We start from the raw sequence: 19,401 nt of genomic DNA, 5'->3' as shown, positions 1-19,401 counted from the left end.
CCAGCACAGAGCCCAATGCAGGGCTCAAACTCACGGACCGTGAGATCATGACCTGAACCAGACGCTTAACTGACTGAACCACCCAGGCACCCCTCCTTTTCTTTTGTTTCGTTCTATTTTCTAAGTTTTTCAGTGAACATTTATTATCACAAAAAGCCCTGGTTCCAAATCAAAGTTGAGGAACTGCTGCTGTTCATTTAAAGAATAGAATCCAGTCACTGGAAAGAAGAGGGCACACACACATATCCATTTAACTCCTCTCTCCACTAGAGACAAAAGGAGTCTCAAAGAGGTATAAAGGGCTTATCTGAGGCCACCCAGGGCTATTACCCAGCACTGCAGATACTCATGCTAAGAGGTGTTCAATTGATCCTAATGCCATCCAGTTAGAGCAGAACCTTGTCTCTCTATGCAACTCAACACCAGTGTCTCAGCTCAGAAAACAAAGTGGCCCCTCTAGCTATGTGTTGAGCCAAAATATTTGAATAAAACCCTTTCTAATGATCTCTGCTCTATGTCCTAAACCCAGTAGTAAGAAACCTCAGTTTGCAAACTTCATCCCACATGATATTCTAGGATTTTTCTGAAGTGTATCATAAAATACCAAGCTTGCCTTGAGACATTCCAGAGTGAACCGGTGAGCTGGGGAAGGGAGAGAGAAAATGACAAAGAAGAAGGTCTACTTTGTGACTCAGACTTAGTGTCGGTGCTTAGTGTGAAAACTCTTCTACTTTGTGAAAGCCTTCATCTTTCTGTGCACCAGAAAAGAACACACCCGCCTCTCAGAAGCTGACTTGGGACTCCAGTCCGCTGCTGCAGGAAAGTCATGCCTCTCTTCCCTTCTGTGACCTAAGTCGAGTGACAACTTGACCCATTTCCAAAGAGACACTTATTGCAAAACTGTAATGAACACTGCCACATCCAGCCTTCAATAATCCTTCTATAACATCTGTTTTCTCCTCAGGCAACATTCATTTGGAGATTTTTTTATAACACAGAGGAACAGAGCAATGCTTCCCTCATTCCACAGACCAGGAAAGCAGCCATCAAAAGGGAAAGGGAATAGTCCAAGCTTCCCCAGCTCCCCAGGCCTCCATCTTGGCTGCCATTAACAGATGCACACCAGCACCGGGAAAAATAAGTGACCCACAAAGGGATAAAGGTCTTACTTACGGACACACATTTCCCGGCTTTCATAAAATCCAGGACAACACTGAGATTTGCGCCTATACATAGTTTTCTCTCCGTGTCGATAGGCCGTCCGATAACTGATTCTACACAGAGGGAGAAATCACACTGTTACTTCTTTTGACTGACAATTTGATTAGAAATCAAGAATTTTTATTTTAATACCAAAGGGCTATTACATATATATATAATAAAGGTATGAAGAGCAAAGTATTCTAAAACAGTTAAGAAGAAACAGGGAGGGGCACCTCGGTGACTCAGTCGGTTAAGATTCCAACCTCGGCTCAGGCCATGATATCACAGTTCATGAGTTCGAGCCCACAGTTAGGCTCTGTGCCGACAGCTGGGAGCCTGGAGCCAGCTTCGGATTCTGTCTCCCTCTCTCTCTGCCCCTCACTGGCTCTCCCTCTGTTTCTCTCTCTCTCAATAATAAATAAACATTTTAAAAACTTTTAAAAGAAGAAACATGGAATAAATGTCTTGATGAATAGTATGCTAACTCTTAATCAGTTTGCTAAGAATATATTAAAATTGCCCAGGGGCGCCTGTGTGGCGCAGTCGGTTAAGCGTCCGACTTCAGCCAGGTCACGATCTCGCGGTCCGTGAGTTGGAGCCCCGCGTCAGGCTCTGGGCTGATGGCTCAGAGCCTGGAGCCTGTTTCCAATTCTGTGTCTCCCTCTCTCTCTGCCCCTCCCCCGTTCATGCTCTGTCTCTCGCTGTCCCAAAAATAAATAAACGTTGAAAAAAAAATTTTTTTTTTAAAAAATAATAAATAAAAAAATAAAATTGCCCATTTAAGTCAAGTTATACTTTATTTCAAGGGATCAGAAGTTTTATGACTTTCCTATTTCACTTATCTTGAGATAGCTCAGAGAGTATGATTAATTTCAGCTATGACACTGATCTAATTACCATTCACATATGTTTTAAAGGAAGAATTCAGAGAATTCCTTGAAAAATGAGACAACACAGTCTCATCCCACTATAAAATAGAAGTATACAGGGGCGCCTGGGTGGCTCAGTCGGTTGAGCGTCCAGCTTCAGCTCGGGTCATGATCTCACAGTCTGTGAGTTCGAGCCCCGCGTTGGGCTCTGTGCTGACAGCTCAGAGCCCGGGGCCTGTTTCAGATTCTATGTCTCCCTCTCTCTCTAACCCTCCCCCATTCATGCTCTGTCTCTCTCTGTCTCAAAAATAAATAAACGTTAAAAAAATTAAAAACAAAAATAGAAGTATACAAAGGACTCTCACATTTAACTAAAGCTTCATTCATTCACTGATTCATTTATGCAACACACGCTCACTGAGTGCCTAATATATTCCAGGCACTGCTCTAGACACTGGGGAAGTAGCTCAGAGTGAGCAAAACAATATAAAGCCTTGCCCTCAAAGAACTTACACTCTACTGGGGAAGACAGACATATAGAATTTAAGTGCAGATACATATTAAACAAATAAATCGGTCATATCATGACTAGTAATGATTATATAGTGTGATGAAAAATAAGGCCTGAGTAAGGAAAGAGAGTGTGACAGGAAGGGAATACTTGTTTAGACAGAGTGGTGGAGGAAAGCCTGTCTGAAGAAATAACACTGAGTATAACATTTAGTGCAGTATAAATCAACAGGTGTCACATTACACCCATGACTCACACCATGGTAAACATTTTACCAATAAAAGTAAGGCATCGCTGGTCCCTTCCATATTAACATTCATATTTAAGATGTTTTTCTTCTCTGTTTTCACATTTATAGGGGGAAAAATGTGGCTTCAGTTGAGTTCAAGTTTAAATTAGTCCAAATTGAGTCAGATATTCAAGTAGAAACGTATGCTGGAATATGAGTTTCTTGAAGTCCATAGTTAAGAGTGTCTCCCCCGTTTACGCATCACACAAAAGCTGCATGAATTCTTGCTAACCAAACTATGGTAACCAGGAGACCCTTCCCCTGTAAGCTCATCAAGGGCATGGACAGGCTTTTTTTTGCATGTCTGTATCTCCTATGGTTTGGAACAAGGCTAGGACAGTAACAAGCACTCAATAACTATTGACTAGATGAACAGACACATCTTCTCATACATGTAACGTCTCTGTAGTAAAGTACTTCCCAGTTAGCCAAACTCCATAAATAGACCTGAGCTTTGATTACCTGTGCCGCGTACATTTAAACCAGTTCAGAATGTCAGTGCAGCTGGTGTAGTAAATTTGATCGAAGGGATGCGGGTATGACTCTTGCACAGTCACTGAGTAGCTGAAAAGAAGAAGAAAGGTAAGGAATCAGTAGTTCCTACTCTTACATTAATGATGTACTGTGTACATACAAACATCATAGACTAAATTATCTCCATTTGCTGACTTTCAAAAGAGAATCTCCACGTGTTTACAGGTTTTTATTTGACTGAGAACACCAAAAGGACCAATATTAATAATACATTTAAAAGATAAGAATTCATGTTCTAAATTCATAAAAAAATTATCTTTACTACTCACCATTAACTCTGATAACCCTAAACTTGAAAACATTACCACCATGTACGTTTCTGTATTTAATGGCATCCCCTCATCCTAGGTGTCCAGGCTTAACCCAGAACTTATACAAGGAAGTTTTCAATCGAAATGTGCATGCAAATAATAAGCTAAGAGACAATGTGAATATTATTACTAGTACATTTTGGTAGTGATTCTGGAAAATCAAAAAGAACACACTTCTCAGGTTGGAACTTGAATTAATTTGGTTTTGGGTTCCTGCCCTACTTTTCAGGCGGTGGAAGAATATATACAACCTCTGAATAAAAACTACAAAGAAGTCTCTAAGCTAGGTTCTAAACACACAGCTGAAACAATTAGCCTGAAATATACATACCCACAGCCTGCTGCTACTTAGCCTGGGTTTTCAATACATTTCACTAACAGCTTCTTGTTAAAGTAAAGGCATGCCATCCTAAGAGCCTAAGAATGCAGGTGGAAAACATCCACGAAACACAAAAGCATTCAATGTTCAATGTCATATTTCTTCATTTTAAAGCAGTCTATTACATGGCTCAAGAGCTTAGAGCTCCTGCCTATAGGAGAACCCGAAGCATCCTCTTGTCCAAACAAGTTAATCCTCTTCTCTTTAACAGTCTCAAAGATTTTCACTAAAATCGTTAATTCACCCTAGCAAACAAAACAGGCCACAATTATGGACTAACTTGCAGCAAATCAATGGACCAACTTCATTACTAGGTACAGATGAGACTTCTCTAGTCTAGGTGTTGACTAGAGAAGGTACAGAAGGAATGAGTTTGAAATGTTGGCATAAAGAATTCAGGTTAGGGGTGCCTGGGTGACTCAGTCGGTTAAACATCTGACTCTTGACTTCAGCTCAGGTCATGATCTCACGGTTTGTGGGATTGAGCCCCACATCAGGCTCTGTGCTGACATTGCCAAGCTTGCTTGGGATTCTCTCTCTCCCTCTCTCTCTCTGCTCCACCCCCTGCTCACCCTCTCTTCATCAAAAATAAATTATTTCAGGTTAGATATAGGGCAGAACCTTCTCATCTGAAAAGCTGTGCGGTGCTGGCCTCCCCACCAATGGGATTTCTTTCTCTAGCCAGTCTCTGTTAGCCATAACATACTTAGGCTTCAATAGGAAGTCTATAAAATAACCTAACTATTCACCCTTTTGTGTATTTCATTCTTTGGGCCATTGCACCTTGATTTCTAGGTAAATTTAGGGATCCTCTACAAATCTTAGGCAGATGCAACAGGTCTTACTGAACAGATCATTGGATTAGCAGAAGACAGGGTTATCCTGATCAACAGTAAGAAACTAGATGGCAATCAGCAAATAACCTTCTTTTCCTATTTTTATTTTTTTTAATGTTTTTATTTATCTTTGAGACAGACAGAGACAGAGCATGAGCAGGGGAGGGACAGAGAGAGAGGCAGACACAGAATCGAAGCAGGCTTCAGGCTCTGAGCTGTCAGCACAGAGCCCGACGCAGGGCTCCAACTCACTGACTGTGAGATCATGACCTGAACCAAAGTCAGACGTTTAACTGACTGAGCCACCTAGGTGCCCCTTTCCTGGGTTTTGATAACCACATCTTAAAACCAGGGGGTCAGAGGTAGTCTTGAAGATCCCTTCCACTTGGCATTCTGAATTGCTAACGTACATTTTAGGTGACTATTTTCTTCTCTACCATATGCAACCTGAGGCTACCGGCAAGAACAGGTTCAGATGATCGCACAGTATGCAAATGCCAACATCTGTGACATTACTCCTTTAGGGGAAAAGAGGCCTCTGTTAAAATACAAAGGTTCTTAGGGTGGGTGCCCAGGCAGCTCAGTCACTCAAGCGTCTGACTCTTGATTTCGGCTCAGGTCATGATCTCACGTTTTGTGAGATTAGAGCCCCATATCCTGTTCTGTGCGGACGGCACAGAGCCTGCTTGAGATTTTCTCTCTCTCCCTTGCCCTCTTGCCCTCCCCCCACTCATGCTCTCTCTCAAAATAAATAAATAAGTGTTTTAAAAAATATATAAAGTTTCTTGGAACGAAATATCACAGTAAGCTATTAATGTCTTCTGACTTCAGCACTGTTCTGAGGTTCACGTTAATGCAAATTAGAAGACCTCGCCAACTTTCTTCCTGCCTCTCCAGCTGCTTGTAAATAACTGAACCTCGAGGTCTGTAGCATTATTTGTCCACTCCGTTTTCAGTGGACAGCAAAGCAGATGAACATCCTCTGTATATGAAACTACCATACAGGTGCGGTCTTGTATTACCTGTGAACAAAACACAGCTGCTTTCCTCCACTAGAGGAGTTAAAAAGAAGCCACTCTAAATCAATGCCAGTTGGGTGACAACAATATTCTACCAGGCCCTACAGCACTAATACAAGTGTACATTGGTTTGTTGGAACTACACCTAATGCTTTATTCCCATAAAATTTCAAAGGTTATGTTATGACATTAAACGTCTGTATGCCTTCAAAAGCAGAAGTGATCATAGACAAATGGGTCCCGGGCAAATGCAGCCCATTTGATGTGGATGGCAGAACGGATTCCATAGGCAATCATGAGAAGTATGTTCACTAATTTCTAGCAGCCTGTAAGGTTGTTTCAAATGAGAGGAAATACCGAAGAACAGGAATTTGCTCTCTGGCCTCTTGCCCCTCACCAACAGCACACACTTGCAGGATGCTTCCGTGGTTTTAGAAGATACAAAAGCTCTTCTCCATGAAAGGGTCATCGAACCATTTAGGATTGCAATTCAACGAAAAGGTATTGAACATCTTCTCTGCAGCTCCCACCCCCTAAGAGCTCTCAGCAGAGGCCAGCTCACAAGGCTAAAAACAACACAATATGGCTTTAACAGAGAAATATGTACAGTTTGGGGAATAACCAAAGACAAAATGACGATGCTTTGAGCCTTTCTCTTCCACCTCGACTCCTCTTCTTAAAATTATTGGGAAGCTAGGGGAGCCTGGGTGGCTCAGTTGGTTGAGCATCCGACTTCGGCTCAGGTCATGATCTCACAGTTTGTGGATTCGAGCCCCGCGTCAGGTTCTGTGCTGACAACTTGCTCAGAGCCTGCAGGCTGCTTCAGAGTCTGTCTCCTTCTCTCTGCCCCTCCCCCGCTCATGCTCTGTACCTCTCTGTCTCTCAAAAATAAATAAATGTTAAAAAAAATTTTTTTTTTAAATTATCGGGAAGCTCAAACTCAGTTCAGAACTGATTGAAAACAAATTACTTGGCACGATGATCAGAAACAGGCTTCTAGTCAAGTCTGTGGGAGAAAGGCTCTAAGCCTTTTCACACCAAATTTCCTTTCTGTTGCATTTTATACATTCTTCCTCTTTTCTAGACAATCTTTCTCTCTTTTCTTACCCATTTTTAATGGCATTACAATCACACTACAAATTTTGGAAAACAACATTTTAAGGAGAGAATTCTCTAACTCATACGTAACCACCAATAGCATATAGCAGATTTTTTTTTTACAGTCTCCAGGGGTTTTCGTTTTTTGTTTTAGTTAGCTTTTTAGTTTTTATATTATTACAACCATACAATGCACATAATTTTGAAAATTACTGTTAAACTCGAGTATATTATAAGCATGGACTAGTAAAAAATTTTCAAATTGTGACTGCCAAATACTCCGTAAATTTGCTCAATACCCACCTAACTAGTTGAACAACTAACTTGTCACTTTTCAAGGGGCCACTTTGTGGAAGCTGTGTGCTCATAATCTGAGGGGAAAGGTCTCTGAACAGGCTAGCCTCCTCTGGGTCTTTATCACAGCTTCCGGGCTGCTGTTTGAACTTCATCAGCGCCTCTGCTGACAGTCCACACTTCCATGTTCATCAGCAACTGCTCTTTTTTTTTTTTTTTTTTTTTTTTAATTCTTGAGAGAGAGGGAGAGAGAGAGAGCACCTGCAAGTGGGGAAGAAGGGCAGAGGGAAGGAGAGAGAGAAACCCAAGCAGGTGCCATACTCAGCGTGGAGCCCAATGACGGGATTTATCCCACGGCCCTGGGACCGTGACCTGAGCCGAATTCAGGAGTTAGACGCTCAAACGACTGAGCCACCCAGGTGCCTCAGCAGCTGCTCTTATGTACTCACTTCAGCAGCACATATACCAGTGGCTACTCTTAAAGTCAGTGTGGGAAGGAACTTTCTTGACTGTCTACTTAAATCATGTGTTTTTCTTTCAATGTTTATTCATTTTTTTGAAAGAGACAGACACAGTGGGGTAGGGGCAGAGAGAGAGAGAGGGAGACCCAGAATCCGAAGCAGGCTCCAGGCTCTGAGCTGTCAGCACAGAGCCCGATGCGGGACTCAAACCCAGGAACAGTAAAATCATGACCTGACTGAAGTCGTACGCTTAACGCACTGAGCCACCCGGGTGACCCCAAACGTGTTTTTATCACAAATGATCAGCACGGAGCTCCCTGTGCTAGCAGTCACTCTACAGCCAGCACTAACACCACGGCCCCGAGACACCACCCTGTCCCATGCTACCTCTCGGATGTCATTAGAACATCTAAAGCTTCTAAAGTAGACAATAAGCGCCAAACTGCGGTATCAATGGAATCTGACCTCAATTCTACGCTACTTTCCCCACAGCGATGCAGAACTCTTCATCTCCTGCCTGTTTGCTTAATCTTCTCAAATACACTGAAAACATATCACCACCGTGATTTTAACCTATTACATATCATCCGGGGAGAAACCCCAGCAAGATTTAATGTAAGGTCAAAGAACGGGGGGTGGGGGGTGGGGGAAGCCATCATCACTTGGATGCATTCCAAAGTGGTTAGTGACATTTTATCTGCCAAAATGATCTTGTTACTTTCATCAGACATGGTAGGAATTATCATTTCTTATCTCTGCTCGCTTCAGGACTAGCTGCAATCAGTACCACTTCTGTGCTCCACCCCCAAGGCGACGGACAAAGAAGGGCTCCTCTTCACTTGCGTCTTCCTGAGAGGAAACCCTAATAGATGCAAACACTTCAACTCCCAGAACAGGGAAAGGGATGCGGAGAAGAAACAGAAAGTTCACGGAATCATCAGTCTCCCCCAGGACGCTGCGCAGGCTGCCTTTAACAACAAGCACCCCCTGTATATTCTAAATGATTTAACTTTCGTTAATTTCATTTCATGTACACCTTCTGAGAACCGCTGCATTAAAAGGAGGCCTGCTTTTGTCTGAAAATAAACGATTCAGCAGGCCTGGGGCAGGGCCTGATGGTCTGCATTTCTGACAGGCAATGCTCATTAAGCACACTGTGGAAAGCAAGGCTCCAGCCGAATCCACTTGGGACAGGTGGGGTTTAGATAAGGCACAGCTACAGCGAGCCCCGCTCGGACCTACTACCAAGAATTTTGTCCTTGAAACTCATCTTCCTCTCCCCATTTCAATTCAAGCCCTATTTCACTTTTTTTAATGTTTATTTATGTATTTTTGAGAGAGAGACAGAGAAACAGAGAAAAACCCAAGCAGGCTCCACGCCATCAACATAGAGACAGACGCTTAACCGACTGAGCCACCCAGGCACCCCTACCCGAGTGTTTTTGAAAATACAGGACAAGGCGTCACCCGCACTTTCATTTGACCATTTTAATTTACATTCCTTCCTTCATTCTTGTCAAACAATCCCACTTTCTTCTACCTTTCTTCAAAGAATCATCATCTAGCCTTAAAACGGGAAATGTATCAATAAGAAGATTACGGTTGTCCATCCTTTTTTCTAGCAGGTCATGGGAAAAAAATACAGTCAGGGGGAAAAAAAAAACCCTCCATCATTTCCCTACTCTTTCACCCTCATTTGCCGTCCTCATTAGTTAGTATTTTAGAGGTTACTCTAATCACTTCTTCAACAGTGGGATTGCATTAGGTTTAGAGGCCAATGTGCCCCCTGTTGTCTGTCTTTCCTCTCTCCCCATTGCCCCACTGATTTCCATATGAAGTCCTTCCATTCCTTGTCAGAAGGTACTCAAGCAACAGTTATTTCTTGAGCACGTGCCCTACGCAAGGCAGTGTTTTAGACAACGGGAATTATCAACGGCAAACAGAACATGCAATTATGTGTTGCCAAGTTTCGTCAAACCGTTGAACGAGGAATCGGGGCAAAATGTGCGTGTATGAGAGGGTGCTGGATTAACTCAAGTCTTGGTTGTTTTTTCTTTATAGCCTTTCCCTCAGAGAGCCCACCTGTTCGATCTCATCATGCTGGGGACTCCCAATCCTGTACTCCCCAACACAGCCAGGCCCACCTCTCACACCGATCTTAAGAACACAACACGGCAGAACCACACTAACCCCTTCCCTCTCAAATCAACTCTCTTCCTTTAATTTTTTTCATATGTGCAATGACACCTCCACTCTTTCGCCGGGCAGGCTGTAAACCCCCCCCTTTCCTGCCTCCTTCACATCCTACAATCAACGTATGACCAAGATTCTGACTGATGCTTATTTCAGAGCATCTTACGAATTTGATTTTTTCCTTCTATTCCAAAGCTTGCATCCTCCCACAAATTCAACCGTCAATGGCCCTCCCTTTTTTAAATGGGAAATGTACCCCTTCTTATATTCACGGACTCACTTTTATGCATTTATGGGTGTTCATTATGTACTTCGTAAGTGAAATACTTATGGGAGGTGGTGTAACGATTATGAGGATAATTAATAGGAGGTCCTTCCCCTTCAATTCTATGTAATATAGTTAATACCGCAAACACATAGGACTTTATTACATACACGTATTTCCTCTACAGCTTAAAGTTTCATAATGGAACTATGTGTGTAGGAACCAGTGCGCCCCTCCAATACCCCAGCTGCTGTGCTGGGAAGCCTCTGACCTGTGCTCGTTTGTTTGTTTTTTTTCCATTTATTTATTTATTTTTCATTTATTTATTTAAAGTCAAGTTAGTTGACATACAGTGTGGTATTGGCTTTTACCTGGTGACTGGAATGTGTACCCTGTGGTGTGCTACTCACGGCGCTGGGGGTAATGGGGACAAGCGATGGAGAGGTGGATGCAATGGCATATACAGCTATCAAACATACCTATTACTCTTGAGCACTGGGGCATACTGGAAGGATGCCACCTTCTCTTTGAAAAACTGACATGTACAATGTTACTTTTGGATAAAGATGTTTTCTTAGGAATGCAACTAGCACAGGAGAGGGGCGTAGACGACATTTGACTGTACTGTAATGGCACTGGATGGTCTGTGCTATCTGTGTGTTCCCAAAAGGACTAGGGGATCTCTGACAATGACCTGTTGTGTCGTACGCCCTCTGTATTTCCCACTGCAAAGTGCCCTGATCTGCACACTACATCGTCTGCTTTGCTGTAATCTATTCAACCACGCCCTCCTGCGGTCCTGTACTAACACTAGTCTTTTGCTCAAGGCCCTCAGCGGTCTGGGTAGCCCTGGTTTCAAGCTCCCTTCCATTCCCAGAACCGCACATCATCACCGCCATCCACTTGTCTTATTCAAGTCTTTGAGAACATCTCAGCCTTTGCCACGTTCCTCCAGAAAACTTGTCTCCCTTTTCAGGCCACAGAAAGCCCAGTTTTCTTACACCATACATTCCAGCACTTCAGGACAGTATCTCATGCTGTCTTTCACTGCTCACGCATCGGTTCCTCATGCATAAGTCTAGCTCCCTGAGCTTACTGCAAATAGACCGAGAGCAAGGAGAAGATGCCTGGGAGATCATTTTGAGGGAGCTAGTAATATTTTCCCTGCATCATACAATTGCTCCTGTGTTGGAATCAACAGATCAAGTTTTCTTTCACTTTATATTCCAGAATACCAAGGTGAATAACACCGTCTAGTTTATTAATATAACCACTGCTTTTTACATAAATAAGTCATTTATTTCATCGTCTCTTCTCAAATTCTAATTTCATAGATCAGACTGTTAATGATAGTACATTAAAAAATAACTTATCCGAAATCATTTCGCAGAGTAATTTCAAAACTATTACCTTTCCCAGTGACTGCACACATTAGGGTCTTCAAGATTCAGCGAGGATGCTGTCCTGCTCCAGAGACATAACAATAAACCAATGAAGCTCAGGCATGAGTTCGAAGAAATAACCATTTTTTTTTTACTGAAGAACAACCTATAAGAAAAAAAAAAAAAACCACTCCAAATTAGAGATGCATTAAAGTGACCCAAACATAATTCTTTTCAATACAGCAACCATTCGGTACCAGTTGTCACTAGGGCCGAACGAGGCATAACAAGCCATGTGTTTAAATAGACAGGTCACCAGATTTCATGGTCCAAGAGAGAGGTATTCCTTGTGCTGTGCAGGGGGGACACCACTTTGTAAATTACAAAAATGTGCAAATCATCATTAATTGCCACCACAACAAAAGCCCTTCTCATCCATGCCAGCCAACATTAAAGGAATCTACCCGAACAACGCAGAGCAACACAGGCTTCCAGATTCTCTCACCAGGCACATTTCCCTTCTGGAAGAAGAGGGCTCACAGAGGAATCTGGCCTCATTTGTCCCAGAGGATAAATGATGAAACAGAAGCTCCATTGACTCAAGAGAGAGGCACCTCAGCTCAAAGTGAGATTCATTCAATAATTCATTCAATCTGCACTGAACGCCTGCTCTATCCTAGGCACCGTGCAAAAACTGGACATAAAATACAGATGTGGTTTCAGTCCCTGGCCAGTGAGACATTTATAATTTAATCATCATGATGTACAATTGTTATACGTAGTGCTTCACTTTTCCCATTTGCTCAACAGAAACAAAACCAGCTATCTTATGGACGGTTCTTCATAGGTGTACAGAAACAGGTATAAAGCTGTTTAGAGGTGGGTGTTGGAGAAAACCATCCTGGTATTACTGAGAGGAAGAAAGAACACAACAGAGAAGCAAATAATAACATATCTGCAAAACAGGCTGGGCAAAGGAGATACCAAGAGGAAGGAGAATGGTCCACACAGAGAAAACCGGAAGTAAGGGATGGTCAGGCACATTTTAGGAAGCTCAAATTCATTCAGCCAAGAAAGAGACAGAGGCATATCACAATGGGTTTTATACACCATTGCAAAGTACATGAACTTCACTGGGGATAACACAGACCTTGCAGGGAACTGAGTGAAACTGAGAGGCTTTTAGGACTTGGAATCCATTGAACTTGGTGATGGAAGGTGGGAATGAAAGAGAAGAACGCTCCCTGGGATAGCCCCATGGGTCAAGGGCATGCTCTTCACTAAGATGGGAGGCACAGACACCCTCCCCTTTCGGAAGGAAGAAGCTGAAGTTCAGTTTCAGATACGTCAAGTATGAGGTTCCCATGAGATACTCAAATGAAGTCATCTGCAAGCATCTATTGAACACCTACTATGTGCCAGGCACTCATCAGCTCGGATGTTGTAACAGCAAGCATGGCCTGCACCTGGAACCCATGCCCAACTCCTAACCTCTAGGAACTTATCACTTAGTAAGAAGGAAATGTCTAATTGTCACATGTATATAAAATGATTTTATATAATTATTATAAAAACGAACATGGATGGTTCAGTCGGTTGGGTGTCCGACAAGATTTTGGCTCAGGTCATGGTCTCACAGTTCCTGAGATTGAGTCCCACATCGGGCTCTGCACCGACAGTGCAGAGCCTGCTTGAGATTCTCTCTCCCTCTCTCTCTGCCTCTACCCCTTTCTCTCTCTCTCTCTCTCTCTCTCTCTGTCTCAAAATAATAAATAAACATTAGAAAAATGGGACAGGGAACTATAAATAGCTGAACCTATTACTAATTAAAAAGAGAATAAATATCAACTGGCCTGTTGGTAAACTAGAGAAACTAGTAACAATAGGCCAGATTATGTGACTAAAACAGTTACTTTCGGGGTGAAAGCTGGCATTTTGAGAAGCTATACTAACCTTCCACACAAGTGTGGAACAACCTTGCAGTTTAAAAAGGTAAGCTTATCAGGGCACCCGGCTGGCTCAGTTGGTAGAACATGTGACTCTTGATCTCGGGGTTGTGAGTTCAACCCCCACATTGGGTGTAGAGATTACTTTTATTTATTTTTTTAATATGAAATTTACTGTCAAATTGGTTTCCATACAACACCCAGTGTTCATCCCAACAAGTGCCCCCCTCAATACCCATCACCCACCCTCCCCACCCTCCCAGCCCCCCATCAACCCTTAGTTTGTTCTCAGTTTTTAAGAGTCTCTTATGCTTTGGCTCTCTCCATCTCTAACCTCTTTTTTTTTTCCTTCCCCTCCCCCATGGTCTTCTGTTAAGTTTCTCAGGATCCACATAAGAGTGAAAACATAGGGTATCTGTCTTTCTCTGTATGACTTATTTCACTTACCATAACACTCTCCAGTTCCAAAAAAGAGTAAGATTATCTTCAAAAAACATCAACAATAATACCAGCAAAACCTCACCGTAGGAAATAGTTTATCCTTCAAATTCAAGAGAACCGATCAAGTGAGGAAGTGCTCAGTCTTTCAAAATCAAGACTGATTATAAGGATAGTAAGTCTCTCGCGATAAGTCATCTAACTCTAAGTGGACAAAAGCTAACACTAAAGAAAACATTGATTTAGAATAAGGAAAAAAGATTACGAATTTGTAGGAAAATTAAAAGATACTATAAGCCACTATGAGAGGTCGTGAAATCTTCAAAAGGGGGAGTTTCAGTCATCACAAAATGTATTCTAACATAAAGAGCATAAGTGGGTAGCCAAAATAGGGCTTATAAATTAATTCAGATTATTGGTGTTTGTCTCGAAGTTGTAGGATCTGAAGCTTAACATGACGCATCTAAAGAAGCCACTCTGCTTAACAGGAATGAATATAAGTGATAACGAAAGGCAGTAACAGCTTACATTTCCTGACCGATGGCTGTGGGCCAGACGCTGTGTCAACCTTTGATGTGTGTTTCCATCCAACCCCCCACAGCCATTTACCTAAGAAGTGGTGTTTTTATTATCCCATCTCACAGTTGAAGACACGAGATAGACTGCCAATGTTTCCCTCACTCCTCAAAAAAACAAAACCTTTAATATATTTAGTGGTAACAGATAAGCATGGCAAGTATCTGTCTCATTGCTTTATCTATGTTAGGATAAGCGTTTTGTTTCAATGAAGTGTGAAATATGTATATTAACTTTCATTCTTTCCTCAAAGATAAAAACGCGTACTAGTCAGCAGTAATGGGCCATCTACTTACCAACAATTACCCCAAATTGGAAAGCTTATTATATCGTGAGTCACCCACATCTTCGACTCAAACCATCCATTTCCCAATTAGAAATGTTTAGTCTGTAAAGTTAGAAATGGCTGCAAGCAGTGACTCAAACTGCCAAGAAAAAGAAAAAGGCTGTGTGTTTTCTTTTAATGTAAAAATGTTAAGGCTAATCTTTCGGTAGCCCTTCTTGCTCTGCACTTGATGTGTGGCTCTGCAAAGGCTTTAACCTCTCTATAGGAATGGCAGAGAAAAAGAAAAAAAAAGCAAAATTTGGTCACCTCCCCTTTGCTTTTGAAATTTGGCATAGAGAAAACTCTGTGTTGCAAAGCTACTGGAGGTGTTCATAGGAGGGAAAATATAAGTACATTTTAAAAATGTATATATACGTCAGCTTGTCTCATTCCCAAAGGATTTTCTGCATTCTAGAAAATTAAGTGAATTCTAGAATAATCTACGTTAAAGTATAAAACATCAAAAGCAAAAATAATTGCTAGATCAAGATTCAGGGAACATGCAAACACATATACAAGTTAAAACCATTTAAGAAAATGATTCAAATATTTCATATGGTGAGGGGAGAGGACATTGCAGAAATATGCCAATGAGCTGTAAAAAACTACAGAAATACAGCATTTCACTATATTCAGAAACAGATGTTCCTTCGTTTTGTTCTGTCTTGTTGAATAAAGGTACTGAAAAGCAGAGGTGCCTGGGTGGCTCTTGACTCCTGCCCAGGTCAGGATCTCATGGTTCCTGAGTTCAAGCCCCACTTCGGGCTCTGCACTGACAGAGTGGAGCCTCCTTGAGATTCTCTCCTTCCTCTCGCTCTGCCCCTCCCCTGCTCCCTCTCTTTCAAAAATAAATACACATTTAAAAATAAAATAAAATAAAATAAAATAAAATAAAATAAAATAAAATAAAATAGTAATGAGAGGCCATCCAAGTCAGTGGATAGGGCATTACATACACCCTTTCCCTATTTCATGTTTTCTTATATAGGTTTTGATGAACAAATGTGGGTACCTTTTTTTCCTTTATATCTACTCTGAAGGAAGAAAGTTCAATACATTTTCCTCCCTCATGTCTCTGTTTTAAGCTATGCCATCTTGCCTTACACTCTAATCTTCCACTTTGAAAACAAAATGCAATCTTTAAAAAAAAATAGCATTATTTCAATTGAAAAAGAAAGGTAACAAGGTGATTTGTTTCATTAAAATAGACATTTGGAAAATATTCAAAATTCTAAATAAAGAGTTATGCTACCCCCACCCACTCAGTCTTCCTCTTCCAACAACTTTCCTTATGATTCCATTTAACAAAATGTAAAATGTAAAAAAAAAAGAAAGAAAGAAAGATAGAGAGTCATTTGCATGAACCCCCTAGTGCCAAACTTGATTGCATTCCATATCATTCACTTAATTATTATGGAAAAATCAAAACAGAAAATCAGTACAACTGATTAGCATTGCTAAAGTGCTCTTATTAGAAAAAAGAAACACAGCAGGCAGAATTAACTCTTGCTGCCTACTAGGAAGGTAGGCTTTGCTTATTCTCACAGAAACCTCAATAAATAATCAGGTTGAACCCAGTCCTTACAATGGATGAATCAGGGTTCTGATGAGAGGGAGCAGTTTCTTTCTCAGTGTATTAGAGAGACATAAATAACAGGGCGTTGATTTACTAATTTATTTTTGCAACAACAGAGGAATAAATGATTCTAGACAATCCTTTCTGGTTCTAAAATCTATTTCCTTCCTAAAATCATTAAGGGCACACATAGAAATAACTTTGATGCCCTCACCCAGTTTTTTTTTCTTTTTAAGCACATTTCCCTAAAATCATCTCACAATTTTCTAAGTGAAAAGACATTTCTATCTATCTATCTATCTATCTATCTATCTATCTATTTATTTATTTATTTATGTTTATTTATTTATTTTGAGAGAGAGAGACAGTGAGAGGGACAGAGAGCACAAGGAGGGAGGGGCAGAGAGAAAAAGAAAAATAGAGAATCCCAAGCAGGCTCCACTCTGTCAACCCAGAACCCCATGCAGGACTGAAACTCACCAACTGTGAGATCATGACCTGAGCTGAAACCAAAGTCAGAAGCTTAAACTGACTGAGCCACCCAGGTGCCCATGAAAATAAGTTTCTCGATTAAGAATAGCCACATTTCCGGGGCTCCTGGGTGGCTGAGTGGGTTACGTCTCTAACTCTTGGTCTTGGCTCAGGTCGTGACCTCACAGTTTGTGGTTTCAACCCCCCGCATTGGGCTCCAAGCAGGCAGTGCAGAGCCTGCTTGGGATTCTCTCTGTCTCTCCCCTCCTTTCTCTGCCCTTCCCCTGCTCACACACTCTCTCTCAAAGTAAACAAATGAACTTTAAAAAAGAGAGAGGGAGAGGGAGGATAGCCACATTTCCACAATCCCCACCCACTCTCTGGGTACCAAAAGCCACCAATTTTAATCACTCCAAAATGTTATCTATAGAGAACATACTAGCTTTTCTTCAGAACGGCCACCCAGGTGGGGCAGAAGGTAGCCTCCTGTGCTCTTCCTGGAGCTTCATGCCTATGAATCGAGTATCAGAGCTCCAGCTCTGGGGTATCTCTTGATTCATCTAACTCTTGACCTCAGGTTGTGAGTTCAAGCCCCACCTTGGGCACAGAGCTTACTTTAAAAAAAAAAAAAAAATTAACATAACTTGTGCTGGTTGTCCTGAGAAAAATCCCAGATAAAAATTTCCACAGAAATACTACTTTGCAGATAAAAAGAATCCAGGAGGCACTGTTGTGATTTCCATTTTCACAGTCCAAAGCTAGTTATTCTAGCAGTGTATTACTTTAACCAAGCATAACTCTTCATCTGAAGCAATACAAGAACTATATACATTTTGTGTGTGCAGAGCCTCACATCACGTTGCTTACATCAAACAGCACAACAGAGATATTCTTTTGAGTCAAATTAAATCATCTCATGTTGGCGGTCACACAGCATTCTGTGGAAGACTCTAAGACTACAAGTTAAACGAACGTGGCTATTAACATCAAAGAAGTTCATCAGTTCCTATTTTATAAACTTGTGATGGTCTCATAACCAAAAAAAAAAAAAAATCCCTAAACCTTAGCATGAAGTGAGTGTTTAATACCAGTTCTGGCATTCACTGGATACTTCACATCAAACAAAAACTGGGCAAAGCAATGAGGATGCCAGGCACTGAGCTACCCTCAGGGAGCTCACCAGCCACAGGGAGAATGGCCACAAACGGACCATTTCAATACAGCACCATGCAGGCATGGTTAAGACCAGAGAGGCTATCGTGCGAACACAGAGGTACAGTCTCATCTACTTAACCAGCCAACCCCATAGGCGTTGTCTAGGTGGCATTAACAGGGAGTTCGTGGGAGACCCTGGTCACCCACATGTCCTCAACTCTGGGAGGTACTACACACCATCTCTAAGAATCCCAACCCCATATGGAAAAAACTCACAAACAATACTCACTAAGGATCTAAGTTCAAACAACTGAGGGGACCACTATGACTTACAAGGCATGGTCTCTGCCCTCAACAGGTCAAATTCTAAATAAAATATCATTATTTGCCAAATGAGGCAACACAGAAATAAACTGCCAGAGTTTTAAAAGGAGGGAAAAATCAATCTGAGCAATACAGTTTCACAAAAGGGGTCAAACTTGAACAGGAGCATTCAAAAGAAAATGAACTAGAAGTCACTGAGCATCTATCTCATGCCTTGCACTTCACATACGTAATCTCATTGGCTGAGATTACACGCTTCACTGGAAATCAGACAATGAAATCAGCAGAGACGTGAACCAATCTGGCTTATGACCTACAGCATCGGCAATCGGTTGGCAGCTCATATCTGGGTAAAAGGGAACCCTGAGTAAATGAAAACCATGGCAACAGGTCATGAGGCAAAGGGAGAAGTGGGAGCCAAGCCTTGAGGGTGGAGAGCAGGAGGTCTTACAAGGAATCATGAGAAGCAGTCTAGACAGGTAGGTAGCACTTGATAACAAAGGCTCTTGAGCACCAGTCTACGGAGTTCATATGGTTTTACCCTATCTGCAGTGGGATGTACTTAAGTCTTTGAGCAGAGTGCATTATTTAATGAAAGAGGTGTTTGGGAGATTAATGCAGAGGGGCGAGCAAAATTCAATAAGGGAACAGATACTGGAGGCAAAGAAAGTGGGCAGAAGTTAGTGCATTCAGGTAGGGGGCAGAACTGCCCATGGAGGGGTAGGAAGTATGGGAAAAACCAGTAAAAGAAAGAATTGGCAGGACTGAGAGAAATAATAGTAAATAAGGTCGATATTAAGGACAGCTGTTGTGGTTTTAAACCATTATGAATCACAGTTTTATTTTCTTGGTTAGGTCTACTTATCTCCTACTGGGGAAACAATACCTCTCTTTTTTTATTGGAAAAAGAAACTTCAAACACTGCTTCTCATTCCAGGCTTCAGTG

General features: G+C 41.7%; 1 protein-coding gene across 1 annotated transcript in view; it reads right to left on the bottom strand.

Annotated features, from left to right (window-relative positions):
- Positions 1 to 19,401, bottom strand: part of MEGF10 (multiple EGF like domains 10) — a 178,944-nt gene that overhangs the window by 122,246 nt on the left and 37,297 nt on the right. The window contains exons 2-4 of the mRNA XM_047877659.1: positions 11,673 to 11,810; positions 3,335 to 3,436; positions 1,174 to 1,274 (exon numbers count right to left, since the gene is read on the bottom strand). Of these exons, the coding sequence (XP_047733615.1) occupies positions 1,174 to 1,274; positions 3,335 to 3,436; positions 11,673 to 11,788 (319 nt within the window). The 5' untranslated portion in view covers positions 11,789 to 11,810. The remainder of the gene's footprint in view (positions 1 to 1,173; positions 1,275 to 3,334; positions 3,437 to 11,672; positions 11,811 to 19,401) is intronic.

The sequence above is a fragment of the Prionailurus viverrinus genome, chromosome A1 (assembly GCF_022837055.1).
Source record: "Prionailurus viverrinus isolate Anna chromosome A1, UM_Priviv_1.0, whole genome shotgun sequence".
NCBI lineage: Eukaryota > Metazoa > Chordata > Mammalia > Carnivora > Felidae > Prionailurus > Prionailurus viverrinus.
This window is presented reverse-complemented; position numbering and strand designations above follow the sequence as displayed.